Source organism: Papaver somniferum, chromosome 2 (assembly GCF_003573695.1).
Source record: "Papaver somniferum cultivar HN1 chromosome 2, ASM357369v1, whole genome shotgun sequence".
In the NCBI taxonomy this organism is placed as follows: Eukaryota; Viridiplantae; Streptophyta; class Magnoliopsida; order Ranunculales; family Papaveraceae; genus Papaver; species Papaver somniferum.
In genome coordinates, this window is record NC_039359.1 from 46,468,438 (window position 1) to 46,486,548 (window position 18,111).

General features: G+C 35.6%; 1 protein-coding gene across 1 annotated transcript; it reads right to left on the minus strand.

The window, feature by feature from the left end:
- Window positions 1–6,301: 6,301 nt before the first annotated feature.
- On the minus strand, window positions 6,302–12,717 carry LOC113347547 (LMBR1 domain-containing protein 2 homolog A-like). The gene is made up of 14 exons (XM_026591228.1): window positions 12,408–12,717; window positions 12,042–12,118; window positions 11,215–11,373; window positions 10,512–10,725; window positions 10,285–10,371; window positions 10,058–10,197; window positions 9,744–9,824; window positions 9,263–9,327; window positions 8,668–8,843; window positions 8,344–8,474; window positions 8,162–8,249; window positions 7,837–8,050; window positions 7,484–7,587; window positions 6,302–7,176 (listed from the first exon to the last, which is right to left on the minus strand). The coding sequence occupies exons 1-14, from the start codon at window positions 12,573–12,575 to the stop codon at window positions 6,691–6,693; spliced, it is 2,190 nt and encodes a 729-aa protein (XP_026447013.1). The 5' UTR covers window positions 12,576–12,717; the 3' UTR covers window positions 6,302–6,690.
- Between the last annotated feature and the right edge of the window lie 5,394 nt (window positions 12,718–18,111).

Below are 18,111 nucleotides of genomic sequence, written 5' to 3' on the forward strand. Positions count from 1 at the left end.
CAGAAGGTCACTAGAGATTAAGTTATTTTGATGTATTACTTAATCTAGTATAATAGACATCAATTTTTGATTTCTTTCATTGATTGTATTGGTCTATTATGAATAAAATTATTTGATTAGTAATTTTTCTTATGATAGTTTTTGGTTTACATAGCTTGTGCTTAATTGCTTTTATCTTATTGATATGTATGTTTATGAGATGTTTGTTTACGATTTCACTACCTTAATATTCGATCTCATATATTGTGAACCCTCATGGTTTGGGTGACTTTTTGATTTAGCTAGCCCTAGTAGGTAGGTTTTATCAAAGGATTATGAGGGGTTCTAATAGAAACAGTATGTGAAAAAGTCACAATATATTGAATCGGTTTTGGTTTAGCATAAAAGCATATGTATTTCGACGTTTTCAACTTTTGCTTGCAATAGTTAAAACCGGTTTTCAACCTTTCTCTGGTAAAGGTTGAGGTATGTTGTTATTCTTTTGTTATGCATAAGGATGACAACGTGGTGATATTTCAATATAAATTCTCCCTGGACGAAGATGCTATCATATTGGAGAAGTGGATGCGAAATTTGAGGTAACAATCTTGTTAGTTAATTGTTTTCCTGTTTAAGAAAAGCCTGAGTTTATATTATACATATTTGTTGCTTTTGCTTAACAAAATTTAGGTTCAATTGATATTTATTCCATGATGTGTGTGTGGATGTGTGTTTCAATTGGTTCCTGTTAAGAAAAACTATTGTTATCTTGCTTTATTGTGTTCTATCAATCGTTTAGGCTTATAAAATTTCGGTACAATTGATGTGTGTGTGATTCAATTGGTTCCGGTTAAGAAAAACTATTTTTATCTTGCTTTTGCATGGTATCAATTTTTTAGGCTTACAAAATTATGGTGCAATTGCGGTGCTTTTAATGTCTGTGTTGTTTCAATTGCTTCCGGTTGAGGTGAATAATTATGCAAGTTGACTTATTTTGGTTTGTATGAATTATTTATGGCTTAACAAAATAATATGTGTACGAGATGAGTTGTTTAGTCCAATTCGATTCCGGATAAGAAACTAAGTTAATTCTGATCTTAATTTGTCTTATCAAAGTGAAGTTTCGGTTATTCAAGTCTAATTGAATGCCTAAACAAGGAAATGCTAGTTAACTAACCTAGTATTTGGTTTGTTTAAAATTGAAAGGTCTAAGTTTATGGATAATTAGTACCTGATGAGAAAAATGGAGTTTATCTTTATTTTGGTCTTATCGAATTAAGCGGTTGTTTTTGAACAATCGGTTTAGCAAAGGGACTAATGTGATTAGTTGTTTTTTGGTTTGCTAAACTAAATGGAAAAATTGTTGCGGGCAATTGTTTCCCTGGTAACATATCAAAATAAGACTACTTTTAGTTTCGGTTTTGATATTGGTTATCAGAACGTGATGTGTGGAACCCTCATGCATAACACTACATGTTTGCAAGTCTATTCTGAGATTTGTAAGATTCTTTTCGTGTTGTCCTTTATTTTTTCGTTTCTTCGTCATTTTTGTGTCAAAAAGGGGGAGAAATATATGGAGTAAACAAGTGATACCGGCATTGATTTTATGTTAATTGGTATCACTAAGGAAAAGAACATTGATACTTGAATGTTTTATCTAACGAAAGAGTGAAAGCACAGACTAAGGGGGGGGGGGGGGGGGGGGTAACATGTCATATAGATTGGTATAACAAAGACGTGCGGATTGAATATATACTTATATTCCTTAGGGGGAGTATTAGCTTTGTTATTATAATGTCAACAGCGGAATGTAAGCAGTTTTACTGTGTTGTTGAATCGGGAATCAAGCGGAGTGTAATGAATTCTTGTAGTTTGTTTATCCATATGATGTAAGAGTTTTGTCACTATAACTGAAAAAATGGGAGATTGTTAGAGCATTGCTTGGTTGAACCCACCAAGCGTTGGTATGTCAAGTTTGGTTGTCATATTTTAGTGAATCAAAACTCATGTTAAGAGTCGCTTGATTATGTACTAGAGTTAAACTTCGTATAGGTTAGCTTGAAAGTATTAGGATATGAGACATTACAAGTATTGCGAAGTATTGAAGATGTAAAGAAGCAAGGAGCTACAACGATAACAATCATCCTTCCACTTGAGGTTAGTGATATTTGACTTGAACTGTTTCATTCCCTAACATATCTTTCAAGTCGTGCATATTGAAAACATAACTGCGAAGCATATATGAACTCTAGATAGACATAGTATTAAGGAATACAATACGAGGTTTATTGCTTAACCATTAAACTTTGTAGATAAGACATCGCCATAATCATTTGAATGCTATTGTGATTATGTATGTGTATGAGTTGAGGATTTCATCCTAGGGAACAATGTTTACATATGTTCCAAGTAAGTAAGTTCATAAAATTGTTTGTGGACCGAAAAGGAAGTTTCCAGGAGTTATTGGTTTTGTTATTCATTGCATATCTTATGAACAACCAATATGTGTGATAGAGTATAACCGCTCACAACTTGTTGTGTTTTTGGTAGAACTATTCACAAAGTCCTGACTTTTGTATCGATATAACTTTTGTTAGTAAAACCAATCTTAAGTAATCACCTGTGGTATGATCGGATTATGTTTGCCTTGGGGAAAGAGAACCGATCCCTGTAAGGGAAAGGGAGCTGATCCTAGTAAGGGAAATGGAACCGATCCTTGTAAGGGGTGCAGTACATCAAGGGGAACCTATCCTTGTATGGGGTGCAACAAGGTTTATAGCAGAAAGGGGAACCGATCCTATGGACATGTGCAACACATATAAGTTAGATACCATATATATGTGGGGAACCGATCCTAGTACCTAGTCAACAGAATCTTTGGGAAGCTAGTGTGACTATGCGTAGTACTCACATGGAGGTAGAACCGAAACTTGTTTTGGTAGAACCGTTAAACCCATGATTGTGATTGAATGTTGGTTTGATCAATCGCATAGTTCTTAAAAGTCAGATGAACCAATTCCAAACTTGGTTAGAAGTGTGGCAAATCGGTTTCAAGGTTGTAAGTGTGATAGAGAACTTACAAAGTAAATATGTCGACAAACTTTGAACATGTGCTGTGAATGTTTATTTCTATAATTGTTCAAAGATATTCCTTAACGGCTAAGGGAAGAGAATCCCAGGATCGAAACATAAGTAAGTTAAGAATCTTTTAATTAAGGTTATTAATTTCATTTTGTAGGGAAATTACAGAATTAGTAATATGCATTTACTAATTAGATTTTTCGAGAGATTTCGATTGTTATTTTTGGACAGAGCATTTACAGGAATTATGGAAACCGAATTTGTGATTTAATGAATATCTTGAGAATATTTTCGGTTTTGGAAATTCCTTGGTGTCCAAACTTCCTTGTCTATAAATACACGAAGTTTGCCTTTCTAGCAAACTAATCCTTCGTAACAACAGACTTTCTCTTTTGTCTTTGTTACTGGTGTAGCCGCCTATTGGAGAGGAGAGTAATCTAATTAAGTGAAATCTCTTACGGCCGCTCAGTTTAAAGTCTTCTTTGGGATTGAGAAGCTCTAGCACGACCCGTTGGTGGGAAAATAGATAATTGTAGTTTATGTTTGTTTTCGATTGATTTGATTGACAAACGGTGGTTGAAATCTGATTGCATCTAGTTTGTTTATTCTTAAGAATCTTCTCTTTTGATATAAGATTCATTCAAAATAGTTCAGAGTTTCGACATGGATCTTTAGACTGTTGTTAGTTCTAAAGACGATCTTGTGATAATCCATTGTTAACAGACTCCGTTCTATACGTGATTGATTACAAGAGAATCAAGTGATTGTGTGCAGGTTTTTATTGAAGATTTAAGAAATTTGAAGACAAAGAAGATATTGAAGATCTGACTTGGGTTTTATAATCTTTGGTGTGCACAATACTTGTTTGGGTAAAAGAGGATCTAATTAATAATCGATTTATCCTTGTGGTAGATTGGATTGATTAATTGAGTATATCGGCATCAACACTGTTCTTCGGATTAAAGGTGTTGTTGGCTTAATCTTAAACGGTTACCTTTGGGTGATTGAACATAAGATAGATCTAGACCCGACGAAGGAGTTTATGTTGAGATAAACGGAAGAGCCTTTGTCGACTCATATCACTTGGTTGAATAGAGTTGATACCAAACATATTTCTTGTTCCTTTACTGTTTGGAATACGAACCAAAGGGATTGTTCCAAGTACGTGACTTATTCATAAGTTGGAGGCGTGGGAATATAAACGAAACTAGGTGAACTATAGGGTTAGTTACCTGGTCTCAACTATACGAAGTTAAGTGTAATTTTGTGTAGCGGCTTAATCCTGAGAGTATTCAATTATGGACTAGGTCCCGGGTTTTTTCTGCATTTGCGGTTTCCTCGTTAACAAAATCTTGCTGTGTCATTTACTTATATATTCCGCATTATAATTGTTTTTATTATAATTAAAGTAAATTACACAAACGTTAATTTCTATTTACTTGATAAGCAATCCTATTGTGTTTGGTTATGTCCGAACCTTTGTATCAAGTAAACATACTTCGTTGTCGTATTGTCTCGATCTCGTATCCATAGACGATCACACGAAGTGTGAACCGATTAGTTGTATTGTCTCGACTCAGTAAATAAACAATCACTTTCAGAGAAAGGACTTATAGGTAGGAAAAGTTTTAGCTTGAGGTATATTTGGGTACCCTCGCCTTTTCACCTACTAAAAACAATTTAGCCATGAATTGGAAAGCTTTTTGGAAACACAAGTTACCTCTTAGAGTTCACACTTTTATCTGGAAATTTTTACATCAATGCCTGCCAACTAAATGCAGGTTTTCCAGATTTACTAGGCATCAGGATAATCAATGTCCTTTCTGTACAAATGCTCCAGAAACTCCTCATCACCTGTTCTATGAATGCTCTGCAGCCAGCTTCATTCGGAACAATATGCATATTAGTCTTACTTTTATTTTGCAGAATCAGAGCATATACCAATGGGTTTCTGGTTTCTTTCAGATACCAAGTAATCCCGTGCAAAGAGACTTATCTCTTTATGATGTGGTTTGTTTTACTTTGTGGATGATTTGGAAAGCTAGGTGTGCTAAAGTTTTTGAGAATAAAAATGTTAACATTATAGAGCTCTCTAATAATGTTAGATTGCAAGTGGAAGATTGGAAAAGGGTTAACCTTTTAAGACTATCGGATAATGGTTCTCCCATACGGATTGATAAGTTTTGGAAACCTCCAGTCCGTGGAGTAATCAAAATCAACTTTGATGCCTCTTTTATTGATAGACATAATCTTGCAGACTGGGGACTAACAACTAGAGATTTTGCAGGTAATAGAAATGGACTGCGGGGAGGGGCATGTGGTGCAATAGACCCTGAACAGGCAGAGGCTAATGCAGTACTGGAAGCAGTGAAGTGGGCAAAGCAACAAGGATGGGAAAGGATTGAACTTGAAGGTGGTTGTCAGAATGTGATTACAGCAATAAATGGAAAGCTTGATGTTGTGAAGTGGACTACTCAAAATGTAGTAAATGATACAATTTTTCTTCTTAAAAACATTTGAATTTTGAAAATGTAGCAAAGTTCATAGAGATGCAAACCATTTGGCTGATACCTTAGCCAAATTTGCAAGAACTAGCTCTTTTTATTTTAATTGGCTTAATAATTGTGCGGAATGGGTAAATGCCCTCATTCAAAAGGACAAGAATGATATATAATTCTTCCTTATCAATTTATCTATCTTTCCTATTAAAAAAAAAGAGTTGTCAACAACATTTGGACCTGGTCAACATATTTAGAATGAGGTGAGGCGTGATGGTTGGTCATTGATGGGAAAAGGTCGATCAGGATCATCTCCATCTCAAAATGGTCATAGACGTAAACTCAAGCGTAAGAGCAAAGCAATATTTGGAAAAAAGCAAAAGCTGTGTGCGAAAGTAAGACTTTTGCAAGTATCAGAGATGCACGGAAAACTTGGAATGTCCCTGCACACAACCACGCGATTTATTTTGACAAAGATAAAATTTAGGCTGTAAACTGACGAGTTTATGGCCTGGAAAACAAATTACATGTTAGGGAAGATTAATAGAAAACACACACAACAAAAAAACACAAGTACATGTCCTATCTGCAAATTCAGAGGACAAGAATTTGCTTAAGAGCATAGTGCCCTTACTCATCCATTGCATAGTCGAAATGGAAATGTTCCTTGATGAGTTATCTGCCATAACTTATCCATTGTTCATACTTCATAGTCAGAAATTGAAACGTGATCAAATAAGCAGTTTTATTGAGGGGGACAAAAGAACCTTATATTCATTCCATGCGTGTGTTTGAATCCAAAATACAGAACACCACGTTTCGGTTTACATATCAGTGTTTTACAAAATTTCCCCAATACAACCACAACATATCCTTTTCTCATTTCCTGTTTTTTATGTGGCGTGTATATCGCATTGGTAGCTCATCAAGGAGCTACTCGTCAGCGACCTTGTATAAATTTCTGTACAGATTAAAACCACCCTCACTAATGCTGAAGGTAGTCCAAATCCAAAGAATTTTTTACTAAGAACTGATCTACTACCCATCTCTCACTGGCAGATGTCTACTTTTGAGTTCATGAGTTGAAACCGAACCTGAGATCGAAATGCCCAATTCTATAACTGCTTGGTAATTATCTGGACGAACCCATATCTCTGATTTCTGTATCATCGTCATCGTCTTCATCACCATAGCTATCATGACCTCCGGAAGGTTTTTTCAATCTCTGGAATATTTGGTCTAGTGATTCAGATGAGGATACACGAGAAATCAGTTTTGTGTCCTGACCCTGACGCAGAGGAAGAAAGTTCTTGGCCTCCATATTCGCCTTGAAAGTTTGGAACCCGTTTTTCATCGACACCCACTTCGATGCTAATCCAGAAGGTGCAGTGTTATCAGTGCTATTCTCACTCTGGGAATTCCCTGTGCCAAGCAAAGAGACTTTAGCAGAAGTGAAGTTCTTCTCTGCCATTGTGTTAGATGATGCCTGTTTGATTTGCTGTTGTCTTATCGCAGCATACTTATTTTCCATGGCTTCTCTGCTCGACGCGTACTTACGAGATGCTTCTGTTGAAGAGTTTGATTGACTTGATGCTTTCAATTCAATAGCAACCTTATCCTAAACAACATTTATAAGTTCAGCCGTAAAATAGAAATTTTCCCATTTACTAGAAAACACAGCAAGACCTTGTAATAATAATAACTGGTGATAAATTAAGTAGTAAAGAAAGAGTTCAGAAGAAAGGAAAGTTTAAACACAATCAGCAAGTAAAATTTTGTTATCTCGTGTCAGAAAATATATCTTTGAAACAATGACAAGTAAAACCCCAACTTGTGATGAGGATTCAATTGCCTTAAGAGGAAAACTTAATACTGTTGTCCGGTACCATTAAAATAATAACAGTGAAGGGCAGTTTGAAAAATACCGTTTCGTTGCCAGTCTCAATATCCATACTCGTATTGTTGAAATTCCTTGCCAAAGGAAAAACATGTTCGCCAATCTTATGCCCTTGTTCAAGCCAAGATCTCTCTGGAAGTGTAACCAGAGATTTCAGTTAATGGAATTCTTATTTTAACAAATTAAAGTGGATATCTAAGATTTAAGTTTTTTAATAAATGAGTATCCTGATAGAGTATAGCAGAAAACCTAATTTGGAAGAACAACAACAACCAAGCCTTTAGTCCCAAACAAGTTGGGGTAGGCTAATTTGAAAGAACAAAAGGCCAAAATGATTATGTAACGCCGACTAGAAGAAAATGAAAACATAAAGTTCCTCACCTTTCTGTAAGATAATGAGTCCCGATGGATCAAACCCATCAGTATCATCAGCTTGACTTTGGAACCTGAACCTGATCCAGCTTCCAAGGAAGTCAACTACCCTGTCGAAAAAATTGCTAGCAACCAATATGGTATAGACAACCATAATAAGTGGGTATATTTTATTAAAGCCTAGCCCGAAGAAAGGAACAGCATCATCAATATTTCCCATTCTCTGTACATCGGACGGGATAAGCATAAAGCATAATTAGAAGAACGTAATTGTAGCTGAAGAAATAAGAAAGGATGGAAAAGGATGTTAGATTACAAACACATCAAAGGTTACCTTCTCAAAGACAGTTTTAGCATTTCCATCAAGACGGATGAGATTTAAAAAGTTGTATGAAATTGGAGGAGCATATCGTGCAACCATACTAGAAAAGATAGAAGAATAGGAACTTAATTACATTTTCAATAAAAGATTTTGTAACTGAAATTGTATGAAACAAAAGGCAACCAAAAACTTACGAGCATATCATGAGCAAGCTGACCGAACTAGTTTGCCTTGGTGTGAATGAATAAAACATCAGCATTCCAATCTTAAACAAGGAGTAATACGTGCACATGCACATATACATCAGAGGTATAAAAGCCGCTACCTGAAAAATAAGGGAGTTAGTTCATGTAAAGAGATCAGTAGATAAAAAACTTTTTATCGTAGGAGAAAAAAGGGTTCTGTTTGAGGACAGAACCAATCAACGGCTATATTTTTTTGTTATTCACTATCACAAGACGAAATAATTGTTTTCACCAGGCCAGAAAATGAAAATCCGAAAGTTTTTTGGGCTATACCTGCACAAGCATCTCTTCTTTTCCCATGGCATTAATGAGAAGAGAGAAAAGAGATAAATGAAGTCCACTAGGAAGTAGAGTCGCCTCTGCTAAAAGTATAGCAACTGACATGCAACCAAATAAGATAGCCAGGAATTTCTCAAGTTGCTTCCTTATTACGCAACGCCAGACCAGTTCTGCAAAAACCACCCACTATTTCATGATTAGAGCTAACAGGCGACAGCAACAAGGACTTTCATGCTGCCAAGGAACCCCGGTGAGATTTGGTTTGTGACCCAAATCTTTATTGAAACCAAAATGGATACCTAAATACGTTTTCGTTAGCTCATTTTAGTAAATGAAATTTCTGACACCATCCTCAAACCCTAAACAGGGAGGAAGTTGTTTCACTGTTGGTTGTTCTGAGAGTAACAATATCTGTTTTAGTAGTTATTCAGACTCAGAATGGTTTCAGACTTAATTGTCAAACCTAACGTGGTTTTAAGGTGTCACGTGGACTGAAAATGCACCTTGAACTTTGCTATGTATCCTAGTTTCCAAGGAAAATATTAATCTTAACAGGAGAAAAAGGACAAAAATGAAAAACAAAGTCTACCTAGCGTATCCAAAATGGAGCCTAGGGTGCCTTTACGAGCAGGTCTGAAGCTAGAAATATATTTCCTGCAAGAACAAAAGCACACATATTTTATATCAGTTTTTGGCTAAGAAAAGATAGCCGAGCAAGATTTATAAACCGAATTATAGGTAAGTACTCCGGATAATTCTAAAGTTGATGACAACTGCATGATAACACTGTTTAGGACAAGTGATATTTTACCATGCTAGTGGTGCTATAAATAGATGTTTACATCCATATATATTCTTGGGTAATATACTACTTACCCCGCCCAAGCATGAATATTTTTCTAAACGGACTAAACTATTGCCATTTTTTACCCAGAAAATATGAGGAATAATCAGGAACTGAAGAAATGACTTTCCATGTAAACTAAGGATAATGGGTGGATATCTAGGAAGTATTAAGCATAAACAAAGACTGAAGGAAGAACAGAACAGTAAACAGGTTAAAAGTAAACCATCCAGTTGAAACACGATGCTCATGGTTTTTTATGGTATCCTCCAGCTCAAGAGCCTCCATGACGTATGTCATATACTCACTGCAAAACAAGAGTAGTTAGCGAGATAATGAAGTAACTTTGATTTCTGATTTCATAAATGATGTGAGTGAAATGTGATCTATAATTTTCAAACACTCGAAAGGCTTATTAATCTACAGTTTAAGTATCCCATATGATGGCCCAGTCCACAAGCAAAAGTTTACTGTGTCCCCCTTAACAAGCTCAGTACTGTGTTGATCATTACTTCAAGTAAATCAAATCAGTTGACATACCTTTTGTACCGATAATACTCTTCTCTAGCTATTCTGAGTTGGCGCCTTAGTGTGGCCATTGATTTCTCATCAGTATCATAATCCATATCATTCTCTCCCAATTGGCCCCCTTGTGGTTTGAAGGATGGGTCTTCTCTTAACTGAAAAATATATAAATCTAACTTTAAAAATCGCCCGAGGACTGAGGAGACAATTGAATCTTGTTTATTGTGCAAAAGAACAAGTACCATCTCATTCAACATTTTATCGACAATGTTCATGTAGGGCCTTAGAGGATCGCGCTTGCTCATCTGATTTGATGTTGCTTGAGCGACCTGATGACAGACATAAATTTGAAGGAATACTTGAGTAAGATGCAATCCAGTTGCGTCATATTCTGTCTGGTATATTCAAACTCATTCGAAAGAACTTAGCTGCTGAGTCAATAATCGAGATAGGGAAGAAGTACACTCACGACAATAGCATTGGAAAATTGTTGATGAGCATCATCAAGTTTCACAGCCATCTTTGCAACCTTATGAGAAAGTACTTTTTGGCGAGTGATCCAATCTGCATTTCTCCAATAGCTTTTTGGAATTTCACTCAAACCAAAACCAAGAAGAAATGCACCTGTAACAAGTCCGAAGGTATTCGAGCAAGCCATAGCTAAACCAATCACATTGCCACTCCTAGTGATAAAAGAAAGAAAAACGATATAAGAAATAAGAGAAACTGTAACAGAATGCAGACTACACCGGAAAAAGATTCTACCAAGCTAAAAACCACATATTCATAGTCAAACAGAGACATCCCATCATATATATCAAACAAATGAGAGACAGATAGATGAAGTCCTACAAATTCAGCTAACTAATATAAGGTGCTGAATCCAAAGCTAGACATTAACCACAAGACGGCTTTCCTAGTACACATCATGTGTAAGTATCACATACAAAAATTTGTCAAACAAAGTGCTATTCATGCCTTCTAGACCTCTTTCGAATTAAATTGTTGTAAACTAAACAAGAAGTGATACCCACGTATTTATGAGGTTTCAAATGACACAACACATTGAAGTAAAGAAAGAAAAAGGAGAGTAAGATACCAAAATCTAAATAAGAAACAGACAGTTACTTAAAGGAAATTAAAAGCTTGGAGAAAGGAAGAACTAAACTAACCAATCTCGTCGCATAATAATTAGTAGAATGAGCCCAAAAAGGCCAACAAATCCCAAAATCAGATAGAAAACAAGATTTGCATGCGCACTAGTCTTCAATCGTTCTTTCACAGTGAAGTCCCCAGCATCTTCATAGCCCTGAATAATGGGTGCCACAGCCCTACATAGAGAAAGCACAATAAATATCATATGGATCTGATGTCAGTTGCATTACTGATGTGCAAGCCAATAAAAAATTTCAGAAACCACTATGGACCAGCTATATACAATCTTAATAGAGAAAGAAATCAGCAGAGAAACGATTCCTTTAACTATCTTATAGACTTTCAGCTTGTACTCAAATAAAACCCTGGACCCAATATATAAAACTGTTGTTCTTATTCTACGCGTGAAAAAGAAAATACACGTAAACCAGTTATTTCATTGTAAAGAAACCATCTGACGAAAAATTAGCTCAAACTTAGTGGTGGAGTAGAGTGTATAGTCTAAGTCTAGATGCGGCAATTCAGACAACATGCATTTCCCTTATATGACATTTTTCTTGATGCAAATGCTTCATTCATGATTCTCTACATCAGTATGTGTTCTATCAAGATATTCCCAAGTACCAAAGATCTATGAATAATTGAGCCCTTCAAAATATGAATAATCGATCTTCCATAACTAACTCTAAGGCAGAATGTTGGTAAATGTTGCAGACCATAGTAGACAAGAATTTCAGAAGAAATGGGGAACAACAATTTCCTAGCTAAACCAAACAAGCTGGAGTAAAAACTCATTAATTATGATGCTATGGAAGGAGATAGTGTTATATATTTCCTAACTTACCAAGTAAGTAAAAAGGTACTCCAATATGACCAACTCCAAAAGAATGCAATACCGCGATTCTCCTGTCCAATCGTAGTCTGCATGACAAAACAAGAAAACCCCTTTTTAATTTGGTGATCCAAAATGTAACCAAAATCAGTGAAATTCAGCTCCATGGAGCACCTAAGTAATTCACTAATTAACAAACACCAGTACACCCCCATTAAAGAAAAGAAAGGAAACCCCAATTTACTAATCAAATTGAAAGCGATCCAATCAAACATGCAATTAAGAATGTTATAGCAAATACATTTGATCAACAACAAATAAAAACAAAATATGAATTTGTAAAAGAAAGAAGAGAAAAATAAAAGGGGTTGTTGTTACCGTCCAGATATCAGCAGGGACAAGGATGATAATAGAAATAGAACAAAACCAGGTGTAACCGACAGTAAAGAGAACATAATGAGGAACATCTGGTCCAGCAAAATACCTCAATGTAAATAATACCATACCCAGTGTTAGAGGAAGAGAGATCAGATAAAATACCCACATCTCTCTTTCTCTCTATTTACAAATCTCTCTACACAGTTTCTGGTTTTTGTTTTCTGGGGCACAAATTTTGATTTGGGGGAAGAAGAAGACACTTAATCGTGAAGGAAGGTCAGGAGAAAGAGAAAGAGAAACTGTTGAAACAAAAATTACGTTTCAGATCCAGGAGACTTTTAGGTGACTAGTCAGATGTCCAATTGCTTAAGTCTGATTCACGTAAGAACTTGGCTGAGTCAACTACAGATGGGTCTTAGAAAATGCACAGATTCGGAGTTGACTCGGTCATCGACTTAGATTTTGTTATTTTTTTTCAAGGTTGGTGGACGAGTACTTGTGTGCGCTAATGGTTAACACGAAGAAGTCCATTCAGGATGGAGGTTGGACCTAGTCGTCACTGGACTTGTGACATGAACCGCATAAGCAGTAGTTAAATAGTTTGCGGATATCATTTTAGTATAAAATATTGGGCGATGATATTGGATTAAGCAATGTATGGAGGCCAAAGCTGTTGCCTTTCTTGATGGCGGGTCTTTTTTCAACTCCATTTTTAGATGCACGACAAGTAAAAAGTAAGGTAGGTGGATTCGGAGTTCAATTTCTTCTACAAAATAAAAACATAAGATAGGTGAGAGCACGAACTAGATATCAACCGCTTGAGTTTGAAACCTTTGGGGCACCAAATCTTTTGCGTGACTATCAAAAACAAAAATAAAATAATGTTTTTCTTTATCATGTGATTAACCTGTGTGGCTGTGCCGTCAAGATAAAACTTTAATTGAATAGCCAATATCATCCAAAGGTGTTAGCTCCAGTGTTGATTTGCTAGTAGGAAAGTTGGTCGGCCTAAATATATATATCTCCAAAAGCTTCATAGTTAGCGAGACACTAAGATCAAGCAGCCAAAAGGTGCAAGTTGCCATAGTTTAGTGATGCATATCACAACATCAACAACGAGTCAACGACAAGAGTAGGCCATGGCTCGACTCAAGCGCCATATCTGGCATCTTTGCTCATTCCATTTGAGTGCCAGCCTAAATACCGGTAGAAAAAGATTCGAAACACAAAGACTATGAATTTTTTTATTAGTTCCAAGAATACATCCACAACAATATAAATATCCATGGAACAAACACATTATCCATTTAATTGTTTCCATTAAGCTAGGTGAAACATTAAGGTCCTCGGCGCCATGGATTTACAGTGGTGGCAGGGAAAGATGTCTTCCTCCATACGAGCATCTACAAAACTTGTGGAAATGGTGCTTCTTGTTTTGTACTGGTTTATCAAGATCATGATCAAGGCTTCCTTTAAATATTTTATTAACCCTCCTCTATCCTTGCTGAAGAGAAAATGGAGACGTTTGCAGTTGCGCATTTTAAGAGCAGAAATGGAAGGTATGGACTTAAAAGTAGTAATACCTGACGTCAATGATATAGCTAGTCTTTATGAATCATAATTCATCTTGAATACTTACAGAAATCATGTTGATTGTCGAGCTATGGATAAATGATGGTACCATCCGTGTTGTAGCCTTAATTGTTGAAAGTTCTCAAAAAAGTTGTATATATTGAAAAGAATGTAATTCCAGTTCTATCTTTATACCTTTAGATTGATTTTTTTACTTCTAAGATTGATATGCTCGAGAGCGCTTGTTGGGTTACAATCCTCTTAATTACAATTAACCGTGTTTTTGGCGTTTAAGCATTACTCTCACCAATCGATAGTACCTTTGCAGTTTGAGCTCGGGTAGTAGTCTAGAGACGCTCGGGTAGTAGTCTAGAGACTCGGACTACTGATAGTACCTTTGCATGAACTCGGACTACTGATAGTACCTTTGCATGAGTCTCTTGTACAAATTAAGGCCGCTTCCTATTAGCGACAACGAATATATTTGTTTGACATGCCAGCTGGACTGGCAAACTAGCCGCACCATCATGGGAAAAGTTGATGGAGATAGACTTTCTATCGAACGGTAAAGTGCTTAACGCCAACGGTAGAGTCTATAACACTGGCTTCATAGTGCAAGTCGCTCGATAAAGACTATAAAGGACCTTTGTTTGTCGCCTATATATACTTCAGTTTCAAGATTTTTAGTTATTCCTTCTGGACCACTCTTTCCATACAAAAAATTATCCCAAAAGATTTCAAATGGCAGAATTTCGCAACACAACTTGATTTTTTAGTAGTATTCCTTGAAGCTGTTATTAACAAGATATGCAATACTTATTAAAAAAAAATAAGTAAAATGAAAAGAAGTATTTGAATTTTGGACATTAACCAAGTTAAACCGGCAGATAAAAAGCAAAGAAGAGTTCAAGGTAAGGAAAATCGAAGCAAAGACAAAGAAAGTTTGAAAGTTTTTTTTTAATTGATTCGATAGAGAAGTTGGTGCTAGCGAGTTTCGAACTCATGTAAATGGCATCATCTCCCAATAACTTAACCACTGTATTAAATTGACATCGACGAAAATTTTAAAGTCAACCGTACTAGTCGCAAGAATAAAGAAAAATCTCCTAAAGAACCAATCGAATGGAAGTTTCTTCGAATGAATAAAACCAGAAGGTCAAAGATTGTCAGCGATTTTATTGAAGTCTTTATTTAAATTTTCATTGTCCAAGTTTATCTGGTAAAATGACACTGTATTATTAACTAATTTGAAATTTACATCTTATGGAATGGCGCAATCATTGCTAATTCGAAAGTTTTGGTTAAAAACAAGAAGTACTGTTGGAAATTAGACTTATATTTTTAATTTATCGGTACTTCATTAAAAATTGCATTTAATTAGAATCTATAATTAATTAAGAAATTAAGAAAAATAAAACTTACATCTCGACTAAAGTTGGGAACTAAGAAATCAAAAGTTTACTTAAAACAACAATAATGGAATATATTTGGACAACACTTTTAAAATCTTGTAACATCGGAAATCTTTTTCATTCGAGCCAATTCGCTCGATACCTTCGTTCATATGATTTATGAAAACTTCAATAAAAATAGTGCACGGGGGGACGGTATCAAAATTCATGTAACGCAAAACATGTTCCAGCGTGCCTTATAAGGTTTTGATATATAATAGTTATAATATTGATTGTATTGTCTTAACTCGGATAAAGAGAAGCCTGACATTTATATACTATGCGCACGAAACTTAACGAAAACCTAACAACATTAAACACAAGACAACTAACAGTAACGGAAAACAAAACAAAAGTAATTAGCCTCACAACACTTTGTTGACACTGCAAGCAACAAAGAGTTATATTCTTCAATATAACCCCTCAAGATGATTTCAGTGTAGTAGAATAAATCTGACTGTCACGCGGGCTAGAAAAAAGAGGAAGATTCAAACTGAAAACGCGGTGGTCTAACAACCACACCCAATATTTCGTTTAGGCAATCTGTATGGACAAAATCCAATATAATTCCAAGAGAATCAACTAGACAGTCAGACTCAATCAATGGAAATATGTCTAAGAGTTGCATCTTTGTTTCTCAATGTAATCAGCAAATCAAACAGATATAATCTGTGGGCCTGATTATTATGAGAAACAACTTGAACGGTACCAAAGACCAATGTTCAAGTGTTAATCAATTTGTATCAACAACCAAAGATTGGATTATCTAATTGATTGAACTGCGCACAACTCGTGATATTTCACTTATATAAACAAATATAATATGGAAAACAAATAACACAGACACCAGAAATTTTGTTAATGAGGAAACCGTAAATGCAGAAAACCCCGGGACCTAGTCCAGATTTGAACACCACACTTATTAAGCCGCTACAGATACTAGCCTACTGCAAGTTAACTTCAGACTGGAATGTAATTGATCCCTAACCAATATCATACTGATCAAGGTACAGTCGCGTTCCCTACGCCTCTGAATCATAGCAGGACTCTACGCACTTGATCCCCTTAGATAATCTCACCCATAACTAAGAGTTGCTACGACCCAAAGTAGAAGACTTGATAGACACATTTTTGTGTCTGATATAATCTCAATTGTATATATTGTTAGTGCTCGATTTTGTATTTATTTTGGCTTTTTATGTCTTTGTAGGTGTTTTTGGAAAAATAAGATTTTGCGGCGAAATTGGCTCGAAAAGTGTTTTTTGCGTTCATGGGAGGACATTTGCTATTCGGACCCTCACTTTGGATAAGGGTAACCTAATTACTAAGGGGCATTCCATTTCCAGGCAGCTGCTAATCGCACCCCTACTCTGGATAGGGGGCGACCATCTTCTACATTTGAATTATAAATTTTGGCGGGAAATATCTTGACAGTTTCTGGCAGATTTAGGGTTCTTGATTTGAAGGAGTTTTAGGTCGATTAAACCTCTGATTTTCAAAGGATAGACTCCTTATGGGTCTAGGAATCTGATATGGGTGTTGAAATCGATTAGACTGGGCTCAATCGACGAATTTTTATCACAACAGAAAATATGGAAAGTCACGTGTGTGACCTGTTTTAGGGAATTTTAGAGAGATTAAAGTGCTGTAAACCTTCCCAAAAATTTGTATCTATCTAAGGAAGAGTTTAGAATAAAAAGTAAAGCTCAGAAACGCGTAGAAATTCTAAAACAAGAAATTGCCGCAACTTTGCCGTGAAGAGAAGGAAAGAGATTTTGGAAGGTTTGGGAGAGATTTAATCGGTATTTTCTATATAAATAGATTATTTGGGTCATATAGAAGGGGGGTCGAGAGTTTGGGGACCTGAGGAGAGCCAGAGAAGAAGAAATCAGAGTTTTATCAAACTCTGTTTCTGCTGCTGTTGCTGCTGAAGAGGAAGAACACGAAGAACATTGATGCACGGAAAACAGTCGCAGAACAATGTCGTTGTTCAACAGCAGAAGAGCAGTAACGTTTATGTACAACAGTTAATCATTATTCCTCTTTTTACCAGAGATCTGTAACACTTTTACGCCGTTGCAAATCAACTGCTTTACACCTTTCACTCTTTTAATCAAATTTTGAGCAACAAACATGTATTTTGAGCAAGTGATTAATATGAGGAGCTAAATCCCATTGCTGAGGCGATAGAGGAAGCTATTTTTCCAACAAAAAGTGGTATATTCTTATTTATTTATTTATCGCAATTATTTTTATGATTGTTTTGCCTTGAGTGAAAATTGTTTGAATGATTCTTGTTAAGCAATTGTTATTTATTTTGATAGAGAATGCTTGGACCTAGGTTTATGATGTTCTATGCTTCGGATTTACACTTGTTATTTTGAGAATCTACTTGTTGCAATAGTTTAGAATCAAATTGAACGAAAAAAATTGCATGAATATAAATATTGGATTAAATCACTTTGAATTTGGAAAATAGTGGAATCTTAGCCTTAGTGTTCTTTTAATATTGATATCAACTTTGATTGAGTTTGCTATAATTTTTAGTGAGTTTCTATTTTAATATTAGAATTTAAGTCTAATTAATATCCTTCACAAGTCTGGGAATCGAACCACTTTTACCACTATCTACAAATCACATCAATTTTTGGCGCCGCCGACACGGACTTGTTTTTAGGGTT